This window comes from Asparagus officinalis, chromosome 6 (genome assembly GCF_001876935.1).
Source record: "Asparagus officinalis chromosome 6, Aspof.V1, whole genome shotgun sequence".
Lineage (NCBI taxonomy): Eukaryota > Viridiplantae > Streptophyta > Magnoliopsida > Asparagales > Asparagaceae > Asparagus > Asparagus officinalis.
In genome coordinates this window covers 9216915-9229022 of record NC_033799.1, presented here as the reverse complement: position 1 = coordinate 9229022, position 12108 = coordinate 9216915, and the positions used below count along the sequence as shown (strand labels likewise).

Here is a 12108-nt window from a genome sequence, read left to right as displayed (position 1 = left end):
GATTTGTAATCTCAGTTTATACTCTTCTTCTCTATTAGTGAAAACCTCATCGCCTTCTTGCCCCGTAGACGTAGGCAACTTGCCGAATCACTTTAAAATTGGTTGTTTGAGTTTGTGTCGTTATTTTGCATTGTTTGGCCTTCTCTCGGCGTTTGTTTGATTTGGTCTCTCGAAGCACATCGGTTTTGTTTTGGCTTCCGCCGCACGCAATAGTTTATTTATCCCTAAAGTGAGGGTATTAGAATGAAAAATGAAAAATGCAGAATTTAAAAATCTTCAAGGTGTATAAGTGTTGCCAAAACAATTGAGGGGTGTATAAGTGTTGTGCGCAGCGGAAACTTTTCTTGTGCAACACGAACAATAACTCGAACTAAACCACAACTAATATGCAAACACAACCACAACAAGAACAAACAATTTACGTGGTTCGGCAAGTTGCCTACGTCCACGGGGCAAGGGGGAGGGAGTTCTTACTATTAGAAATCAGAGCAAATTCGTCTTCTGCTTAACCCTACAAATCAGGTTTATGGTTTATATATAACTTAGAAACGAATCGGGTCATAAAAACCGAAGCCTCAGCCGGCAGAATCATGACGGTCGACCAAGTCTCGCGGTCGACCGCGGCGGTCGACCGAACCACAAACCCGAGAGTAAATCGATTACAGTCATCCACGGTCGACCGCCATCAACTCCGAATCCCACTAAGACTTCGTGCACGTTGGCGGTCGACCGCCAGACTTTCTGGCTTCTATCTGGCTGATTCTCTGTTGTTTCCTATATTTCTTCAATTGTGGAAAGTAGGGTAAAGAAGGGGAACCTATTGGGTATTCAAGTGCAATTAAGCTCGATCTCAGACTGGAAGCCCCCAAAACAAAACCCATATAAAGCAAGTAAATTGAAAATAGGCTGGTTTCTACCTCTCACGTTCCCCCCATTCCTCTTCCTTTGAAAGAATCCAATCCAAAACCATAACAAATATTCTAATCCAAAACCCCCTCTTTTTTATTCTCCAACTATCGATACAGATGGTCATCTATGGCGCTTCCTCCTCGTCTTTCGCCTGTGGTGACGTGGCGTTCCTTCACATTGAGGTATGCATGGCTTGCTCTGGCATCGTGGTGCAGTAATTATTTGCTTTTGATTTCCGGATTTTTCTGATTGCAATTTCTACTCATTAGTTGCTGAAGTGTAATGCCACTATCCTAACAAACGATTTCATCTTTATTTGATCCAATTGTAATTTCTTTTCAAGTAATGTTTTCGATCTTCATTGTTAGGATAAATCTGGGTTCTCTATCAGCTTTGCTGACAAGTTGTTTTCTTACTGCAAGTGTGTGTTACAGAGAAATGTTATGTTCTTTTATTCTGGGCTTAATTGTTGTTTGGTACCCCAAAGTTTCACCCATTTTGAACTTTGATACCCAAGGTTTATTTTTACCCATTTGATTTCTCCCATTTTTAATTTGGTACTAACGCAACGCGGAAGTAATAAATCACAAAATTCACTAATGGTTATTCTTTGAATCATCAAAGAATGATCTTCGAATCTACAAAGAGAAAATAATAAAGAAAAATTTTATTGATGAAAAGTTATTTAACAATTTTGGGATTACATATCTCTTCTTAAATAAAATAATAAAATAGAATCCTATTAAGACTATAATTACAAAAAAATAGAAAGTATCAATTTCTACCCTAAAAAACTCCTTATAATAAAAGAAACAAATTAGTCCAACATAGATCAAAATTGAATTGTTTCCTATTCTAAATAGACTCCAATATTATTATTAAAAGTAAACTAAATATTGATTACCTTTTACATTTCTGTAAAAATACGGGGTATTAATATAATTTTAAAAGTCTATCAATTTGGATGTATCTCATTGAGATAAGAGACTTTCATATATAATATATCAGAATCTGTTTTTTAGATTGGGAGATATGGTCTTTTTATGGGCAAGTAAATAATCCATCCGTATCCGCATTTGACTCGTGAAGGTCTCGCTTCTACATGAATTTGTTCGTTATGTGTCCTACATCAATCTCTCCTTGTTGAAAGAAGTTGGACCCCGAGCTTATATTTGCTCGAATAATAGCTTCCTCAATAAATAATTTTCTTCTTCTGCGTCAATCAACATCCGTTTTATACTTAGTAGTGATTTTCTCCATTTGTTTTTTTACCTCCACAACTAGGACTTCTTCTGAATTAAACTTTTAAATGAATTTTTTCCACACAATGTGTATGCGATTGGCAGCATATGGATAAGTTGACTTGAAAAACTCTTCTAAATATGTTCCCTATTGCTTCCACTACTGCAAAGGGGACTATTGGCGACGGAAAAATCCGTCGCCAAAAGTCCAAAATCCGTCGCTAAAAGTTTTAGCGACGGAAAAAAAGAAATTCCGTCGCTAAAACTCCGTCACTATTGTCAGGGTAGGTAAATCTACCTTTAGCGACGGCAAATCCGTCGCTAATTTATAGCGACGGATATATAGCGACGGAAAATTCGTCGCCAAATTATTAATTTTTGGCGACGGATTTTCCGTCGCCAAAATAAACTTTTGGCGACGGATATATAGGGACGGAAAATCCGTCGCTATATAATTTTCCGTCGCCAATATTTATTGGCGACGGAAAATCCGTTGCTAAAAGTTGTTTAGTGCACATCTGGCGTGTTAGTTTTCCGTCGCTAAAAGAGCTTTTAGCGACGGAAAATCCGTCGCTAAAAATAATCTGAATTTTTTTAAAAAAAAATTTGAAAATAAGAAATTCCTGTACAATATATTTCACAACAATAACCTGTACAATAAATTTACCCAACACAAGCACATATAACACATATTTCACGTATATATAACAATTATTTCACTAAAAACATAATAAATATCCCAACATTAGAAATGTTTATACAGCACACCCATTGTTTTTAATGTTAAAACAAATAAACTCAGTCCCGATCATCATCATCCTCATCCTCATCACCAACTCCACCTTGTCGAGAAGTCCCAGCCTAAAAAAATAAATAAAACGTTATAGAGCAATACGTACATCATCAAAAACTGAATTTTACAGTAAAGTAACAAATTGTAAAACAACAAGGCATAACATGCAAGTATAGCAATAATAGAGTATCATGGCATATTCTTACATGTTATATGATTCAGAGAGAGTATCATGGCATATATTTATGTATTATACGCAAGCACGCACATGTTTTTAACAACGCACGCACCCGTACCTATCTCCGCCGACACGCACACACGCACGCACGAGTACCCAGCTCAACCCAATCCCCACACTTCCCCCTCCCCCACCACGACCAAACCCAACATCAAGCACGCACATAACGATCACGACAATACAACACATGCAACACCACAACACAACAATAACAACACCACCACCACTACAATAACAATCCCCCACCCACGAACCAACCAAACTCCTACCCCCCACCCCCTCCCCCTCCATCATCATCACCACCACCACCACCACCACGACGAAAACACCCACCAACCAACAACATAACCAACGACCCTACACACGAACGCCCCACAACAAAACAAAATAACAACTAACTAACCAACTCACTATCCAATACAACCATCGCTACGCATGCACGCACCATCAACACCACCATCACATAAAAACATTAAGTATATAATTTTAGTTGTGTTTCGGAGAGAGATATAGTTTGTGTGTAACAGTTTGTGTGATATCATTTAGTCACATGGCATACTCGTAACTAAGTAAGAATTTTATATTTAATTCATTTAATTAAAAAAGAAATATACATATATATATATATTACCTGATCCGCCAAAAACCGTCTCCTATATGCCTCCTGAGCATCAGAAGGCAGAGTCGATATGAACTGGGTGAATTCCAGCTCCCTCTGCTCCCGGCGCCTCCGTTCTTCCTCCGCCATCTGGAGTAGCTCCGACTCCCGACGCGACTGCCAATCTTCCATCGCTTTCATCCGCTGCTCCATAGTCGGGTCTTGAGAAGAACTGCATCCTGGTGGAGCTGCAGACTCGTAGGTGCTACTGGACTCGTACGGCCGATGCTCGGATCCTCTCCACCTGTATCTGTTCTTCCTACTCGGTCCAATGACCGTCTCGATGATGCTATCCTCCTCCTCTCTACTTAATCGGGTCGGAGTGTTAGAATCGACCTGAGTCTGTGATAATTGCTCCTGCACCTTAGCATGTAATTTCTCCTACGATATACCAAAACAACCCGGTCAATTCTAACACATTTAAAATGCATTGTTATAAAAATTAAATATACAAATTAACTGCTACTTACAGCCAGATCCCGGTTCTGCGCTTTCTTCACTTCATCGGCGTAATTTGGTCTCCAACCAGTCAGAATATGATCTGCAAAATGCCCGAGTTCTCCCATTTCCTATTTTATTCATATATATCATTAACTCATAACACATAAATTATACTCAAATTGATAACCTAAGAGCTAATATATTATATACCTCAAGCGCCAATTGATGATAATGCTGGCTGAAGGACCTGGAGCCCCCGTGATGCTCGTAACTGCGGGGCGCATTGCGGTTCCTCCTTGCTATTTCAGCTTGTTCCTGCAAAAGAATGTTAAACAGATATAATATAGAATTTCAAACAATAAACGAAGATATATACTTCAATAATACCTGAGCTTCGGCCGTGTCCCAATAATCGCAAAGTGCAAAAAAATCAACTCCATCGGCGCGCTCGTCAAGATGCCAGTAACGCTCCCAATCTTCTGTTCTTTGAGTAAAATATTTTTTCTTCAGCTCTGACTGCCACCTCTTGAACGATAGATTGATTTGCGTGAAGCAGTAAGTCCAGGCACAAGCGTAATCGTCAAGAAAGAAAAATCGCTTCAGCATACAATGAAAAAAGAGATACAAATCAGTGTGTTAAACAAAATAATATAAACTATAAAATAAATGACTCACACATATATATCGCCAACAAGCCACCAGCGCATCAATCCGCTGCGACTTCCACGTCAAATATATGTTGAAGAAATCATGTCTCCTGGCTAAAGTGGCGAGGAAATTGTTGAAAGAGTTAGCAAATGGCCCGACAGGCACGCCGTTCTGCCATCGGATCACGATTGGCCTTTGATTGATAAATCAAAGGCCAAGATCTTCTTATTAGTAGGTATTAGAAGAGGATTCATCAAGTACATCAAGTACAGAAGTTACGTTATAGTATTCGGTAAATCGTCAAATCTTGTAGCTTTGCTAAAATAGCCAATAATCAGTCCATTTCTGAGATGATTTTCTTCATCTCATTCGAAGGGGGAAAAAATTAAACTCTAATTATATACAGCAGCCTTGGCAAAAAAAAAGAGGCAAGTAGGCAAATAAGGCTAGCTGCCCATCAACGGGACATTCATTTGTATTCCCTTTTTAGTCAACTCATATCTCTCACAGAGAAGTGTGAGCCCCACTTCCACTTCTATTGGTGCAGCTTTGCTTACCTGCCATGTGTTTTTACGCCGTAATTTACTCTCTAATTTCATAATTAGTAAACCTAATTAACCTTTAAAACAACCTGTGTTATCGTCATATACGTACATGCGCAATAAACAGTTCTCTTCTCCTATCTCATAATTTTTTTCTTCAGAATATTCATTTTAAATTTATAAAAGCTTAATTTTATTCATAAAAAGCTCTTTCTTAAGGGGAAAAAAAACTTCAAAATGTCAACGTGGGCTTGGGGGACTAACCCAACCCCATCCGTAAGTGGTCCACCACCACCAAAATTACTAAGGCCGAGTTCATTATAATAACCAACAAATGGAGCAAAGGGATGTTCTCATCTCAATAATATATGATATATAATCATAAAATACATGAATTAATTATGTATTGTTTCCATGACTTGTTGTGAGGCTAAAGTTCACGAGTTCAAGCGGCACGTCTGAGGAGTGAAGTGAGCTTGAGAGAACAATACATGCAAGTGTGAATTTTTAGTCACATGGCATTTGTGGGACCCATGGCCGGCTACCCTCCCTTATCATTGCCATTATATATATAATAAATTGCAAATTAAACTAGCTTTACGAATCTTAAACCCTCTAAGGGGGAAAAAATTAAACTCTAATTATATACAGCAGCCTTGGCAAAAAAAAAAAAGAGGCAAGTAGGCAAATAAGGCTAGCTGCCCATCAACGGGACATTCATTTGTATTCCCTTTTTAGTCAACTCATATCTCTCACAGAGAAGTGTGAGCCCCACTTCCACTTCTATTGGTGCAGCTTTGCTTACCTGCCATGTGTTTTTACGCCGTAATTTACTCTCTAATTTCATAATTAGTAAACCTAATTAACCTTTAAAACAACCTGTGTTATCGTCATATACGTACATGCGCAATAAACAGTTCTCTTCTCCTATCTCATAATTTTTTTCTTCAGAATATTCATTTTAAATTTATAAAAGCTTAATTTTATTCATAAAAAGCTCTTTCTTAAGGGGAAAAAAAACTTCAAAATGTCAACGTGGGCTTGGGGGACTAACCCAACCCCATCCGTAAGTGGTCCACCACCACCAAAATTACTAAGGCCGAGTTCATTAGACGGAATTTCCGTCGCTAAAAAATATTTAGCGACGGAAATTCCGTCGCTAAAAATAATCTAGCGACGAAAAAAAATTTCGTCGTAAAAAATTTTAGCGACGAAAAAATTCCGTCGCTAAAATCGATAATCCGTCGACGGATAAATAGCGACGGCTAATTCCGTCGCTATAAATCAACCTATAGCGACGGAAAATTCCGTCGCTATTTTTCCGTAGGTAAAAGCACGTTTTCTACTAGTGTTCTCATATTTTAGTGACATAAACATCATATTAACATTGTTGAAATCATTGCCGATCATTGCTTTTAAAGAAGAACTTTTCTCATACTACATCCCCAATTCTTTCATTTCCTTTGCTATGGATCTTTCATCAAGCAAGTTACACATATCATCAATCGCCTCCCTCTCTATTCTATCATTCTCCTCAATCAGAACAACATCAACAGGTGTAATATCATTCACACTAGCTTCAAACATTTCATGCATAATATCCTTATTTACTAACATATCATCATCAACACCAGGAATCTTAGTTGCAACATGAGTTTTCACCTTATGAGGAATCTTTCTTGGGGTAGGATCATTTTTTTCTGGATACAAGGCAAAGACTTCTTCAGATTGCTCTGAGTCTTCTTTGAAAGGCTCAATGTTTGCTGCCAAAAGTTTTTTCTTCTCAGTAATCTATATCTTGGATAACTCATTTTCTGTAAAAGGCATGAGTATAATTTAACAGCCATCATTCTTGAAGATATAAGCATTGTCTTTGCTCTTGTGGGTAGGACCAATATCGAACTGTCATGGCCTACCTAAATGCATATGACAAGTATCCATCTTGACCAAATCATACAACACCTCATTGATGTAGTTGGGGCCAATAGAAAAAGGTATTCGACACACCTTATCGATTTGCATATCATTGCCCTGGTAATCCAGTCAATCTTGCATGGAGTAGAGTATTTCTCTACCTTCAAACTTGACTTCTCTACCGTATGCTAAGTGACAAGAGTCTCGCTACTGTTATTTTCGACGATAACATCACAAATCTTTTCCATCACGATGCATCTTATGCGGAAAATATTATGCTTTTTAGGCGGTTCTTCTTGAGGTTCTTGCTTAGGGGTAGATTGGGGTTTCTTAATCTCTCCGTAGCCATGGTTAGAATGCAAAGTTGGATATCAATTGAGAACATAATAGTAGATTGAGAGGAAACAAGCTTTTAACAATTCCTTTATCTTCACCCATGATTGGATTTTTTACTTTTGTTGATGGGCATGTTCCTTACATAATGATTGCACCAAAAAGCTGCTTTATTCTTAAGTTGGTAGGCTACTCGCTTAACATTTTGATCCTCTATGATTACCAAGTACCCAAAAATATCTCCACCTCATCAATCCAATCAAGAAAATATTCCATATCGAGTTTTCCATTGAAAGATGGTAAATCAAACCCTCATGTTTTCAGTATCATAGATATCCCATCTTGAGTAGATTTGACGATCATCATTTTTGTGTGGGATTCACGCTCATCAATGTTGTTGTTCAATTCTTTTTGTAGAGTCCTATCATATTTTTGGCGACCATCACTGCGATCTCGAACTCATCTCAAGTTCAAATCCTTCACTGCCAGCGCAAATTGCTCCACGCGAGTCTTAAACCGAGTTCGGGTGCTAGAGGCTTTGTAGCCTACCATTGAATTGGGGCAACATGACTCTGATACTAATTAGTGCAATGTGTAAGTAATAAACCTCAGAATCCACCAACAGTTATTCTTTGAATCCACAAAGAACGATATTTGAATCCACGAAGAACTTCAAATCCATGAAGAGAAAATAATAAAGTGAAATTTTTATTGATGAAAAGTTATCTAATAATTTTAAGGCTACATGCCTCTTCTTAAATAAAATAATAAAATAGACTCCTAGTATGACTAGAATTATAAAAATAGAAAATATCATATCCTACCCTGAAAAATACTCTTTATAATAAAGAAAACAAATCAGTCCAACATGAACTAAAATTAAATGATTTTTAAATCTAAATAGACTCCAACTTTATTGCTAAAAATAAACTAAATATTAATTATTTTAGATTTTTGCTAAAAATAGGAAATATTTATGTAATTTTAAAAAATCTATCAATCTGGATAGCTTCATTTCGTCGAGATACTGATTTTCATATATAATATGTCAGAATACGCCTTTCAGATGGGAGATATGGTCTTTTCTTTACGGGCAAGTTAATAGTTCATCCGTACACGTATTTAACTCATGAATATCCCGCTTGTCCATGAATTAGTTCATTATATGTCCTATATTAAATATTGCAAAATTTATTTTTTGCTCATTTGATACTCCAATGTTTCAGAAGATTGAACTTTGGTACACTCTGTTTGGGAGTATTTTTCATTTTTTTTCTGTTAAATTTAGATCACGCACCTAACATGTGACCTACTTGAACTCCATTTAGTTATAATAAACAACCACACAATAAGTGGGAATAGCCAAACTCTGCTATTACACATCTCATCTTGGATGTTGACTGCAGTAGTATTCTCACTCTATTTAGGGGCATGTCTAATGACTATATGGGTATAAAAGTAAACACAGTGCGAATCGAAATCCACCAAGGGTACTCTTCTAATCCATGAAGAATGATCTCCGAATCTAAGAACTTCGAATGCACGAAGAAAAATAAGATAAGAGGAGTTTATTGATAAAAAGTTATCTACCTATAGCGTTTATAATTCTACTTCTTAAATAGGAAAAAAAATAAATACACAAACAAAGCTTACTCCTAATAACAATAGAAATCCTAAAAGTAGAAATTCTTCAAAACTACCAAAAAGATTCCCTATAATACATGATACAAACTTTCCAATTTAAATTATAATTTAATTTGGATCGTATCCTAAATAGACTCTAGCTTTGTTATTAAAAATAAAATAAAAACTGATTATTTTTTGATTTCTGCTAAAAATTGGGTACTACTGATGAGATTTTGGAGATTTGCCAATTTGGTTGGCTTCGTCTTGTCGAGAGAGACAATTATAATATGTCAGAATCTGCCTTCAGGATTAGGAGATATGATCATTTTTTTTGCTAGCAAGTCAATAATGTGTCTATATCCATGTTTAATTCATGAGGGTCTCATCTTTCATAAATATATTTGTAATGCGTCCTACATCAAAAAGTCAAAATTAGATCACTTGCTTAACACATGATCTAGCTGGAAAATAAACCATCCCCAAAACTTTGGGGTTTGAGATGGGCAAAAATAAACTTTGAAATATCAAATATCAAAATGGATGAAATTTTAGGGTATCAATTATCAAGTTGGAAAACAATAAAAAGAGGTTTAGATCGTTCAAGATAGGTTAAACATAGAGGTACCAAAGTGCTATTAAGCCCTTATTTTGAGTTCATTAGTGTTATTTCTTATTGGAAAGACTTGTCATGATTATGATATTTTATTAATTGTACTGATATTGTGGAAATCCATGTTATCTTTGGACAACGGTTGGTGTTATGTTAGTGATGCAATTGAAGCCATAAGGACGAAGGTAGCTTAAAATGATCACTATTGTGGACAATACTTTTTTTGCGGTTTCGGATAAACGGACAGCTCTCAAGAGAAGGTTATATTATTCCTTTTTGTGCTTTACAGCGTTCAGCTATTGGATTGCTTCAGGAATTTTGATTTTGAACTCGGAAATTTGTCTATACCACTAGAAAAAAGTTTGTGGAGGGCCTAGACGAAAGATTTTTGGTCTTAAATGTGAGGAACATAGGGGTGGTCGTGGAGTCCTAGCAGGTTCTTGTGAAAGTTTCCGACTAATACAAGTGTTTTGATTTTATTATTCAAGGGGATTTTTTTTCTTAGTTTGTGTGAACGCGTGGGGGCCACACCCACGTGAGAAAACAACAGGAGCGAGACACAAATTTGTGTCTCGCAGAGGCCAATCTCGCAGGGGCCATGAGGTTTTGTTTCTCTTCCTATAAATAGGAAGAGACGGTCATAGGGTTTTTTTAGGAGAGGAGAAAATATGAGGGTTTTGGCGGCTACCAAAAAGAGAGTTTTTTCAGATCTAGATCTGAGATCTTGAAGAGAGAAAAAGAGAGAGTTTGGAGAGATTTTACAAGATAGATGTCAATTTTTTGGGTAAAAATCATAGCTTCTTTTTTGGGACAAGCTTATGGGTTGTACAAGTCGTCGGTGTTCTCCTTCATAGTGGAATCTCCCCTTCCCCTTCCCCGTGGACATAGGAAAGTTTGCCGAACCACGTAAATCTCGTGTCTTTATTGTTTTATGGGTGTTGACTATTGCTTGTAGGTTCCCTCGACAATTCAGTCCTAGAACTGATGAGAGGAAGAGTGTATATCTCATTTTGTTGAGACATTTCACTTTCTGTTCTTATTTCCTTAGTGAAACGGGAAAATAGAGGTTGAGCTTTTGTGAAAACAAAAAACCAAGGCTTTCTCTCAGGTTATATCGCTTCCACGGCATGAGGGCGTGACTCTGCGCCCAACAATTGATATCAGAGATGTTATTCAGATTGGGAGTGTGTAGCTTCTAGTTTGAGGTGGTGCTCGGCAATTTCCTGAGAGAAGCAGATTTATTAATACAAGCAGAGGATGGCGCCAACTAGCAAAACAGTTAAAGTTAGAAAGTACGAGATCGAAAAGTTTAATGGGAAGGATAATTTTTCCTATTGGAGGATGCTGATGAAAAACTCGTTGATTTCGTAAAAATTGCACAAGGATTTGGCTAGAAAATAGAAGAAGCACAAGGATATGTCTGATGAGGATTGGGAGGAGCTAGATCTGGAAGCACGGACACCGATTATCCTTTGCCTTGAAAGGGATGTTGTCTTCTTAGTAGATGGAGAGGAAACGACTACGGGTGTATGGTCGAAGTTAGAAAGCACTTTCATGACGAAGAGTCTAACGAACCAGATCTATTTAAAATCCAATTTGTATACTTACAAGATGGAGGAGAGCTCATCAATCCGGGAATACATCAACAGGTTTGATAGGATCATATCAGACTTAAAGGACATAGATGTGATAGTTGAAGACGATGATCATTCGCTTCTACTACTTCTATCTCTGTCGAAGTCTTATGAGAATCTAGTGCAAACACTATTGCTTGTGGGAGACAATTTGATGATGGATGAGACCAGAATGACGCTTTTAATGGATGATCTTCGGAAGATTACAACCAGTGACATGACTACTGGTATTAGAAAAGAACAAGCTCAGAGATTGTTTGCTAGAGGAAGGAGCAATGAGCGAGGAAAAGACAATGGAGGAAAGTCTAGATCTAAATCAAGACCTCTTACGGGAAGAGCATGTTTCAAATGCGGTGAAGTTGGGTATTTTAAAATCGACTGTCCAAATAAGAGAGTAGGTGGAAAGAAGAGCAACAACAAGATTGAGAGGAGAGAAGGCAAGGAAGAAACGAGCTATGTTTCAGAGGAAGAGAGCGAGAAGGAATGCTATGGCATCACGGGTGACGAGGATATCTTCGGAA

The 12108-nt window shown here is 37.3% G+C and overlaps 1 protein-coding gene and 1 long non-coding RNA gene across 2 annotated transcripts; both read right to left on the bottom strand.

Moving 5' to 3' along the window:
• LOC109845715 lies at positions 2914–4405 on the bottom strand. The gene is made up of 3 exons (XM_020414986.1): positions 4310–4405; positions 3813–4220; positions 2914–3011 (listed from the first exon to the last, which is right to left on the bottom strand). The coding sequence occupies exons 1-3, from the start codon at positions 4403–4405 to the stop codon at positions 2949–2951; spliced, it is 567 nt and encodes a 188-aa protein (XP_020270575.1). The 3' UTR covers positions 2914–2948.
• Positions 4545–5046, bottom strand: LOC109844829. The gene is made up of 3 exons (XR_002248131.1): positions 4956–5046; positions 4668–4877; positions 4545–4595 (listed from the first exon to the last, which is right to left on the bottom strand). It is a non-coding gene; the product is annotated as an uncharacterized LOC109844829 (long non-coding RNA).

Bases quoted from the DNA above. Each gene is read 5' to 3' on its own strand.
- LOC109845715 (XM_020414986.1), bottom strand. From the start codon at position 4,405: ATGGGAGAACTCGGGCATTTTGCAGATCATATTCTGACTGGTTGGAGA. The intron at 4,221-4,309 runs GTAAGTAGCAGT...GGTATATCGTAG, and splicing joins CGCAGAACCGGGATCTGGCT to GAGAAATTACATGCTAAGGT. The intron at 3,012-3,812 runs GTAATATATATA...TTATTTTTTTAG, and splicing joins GACGGTTTTTGGCGGATCAG to GCTGGGACTTCTCGACAAGG.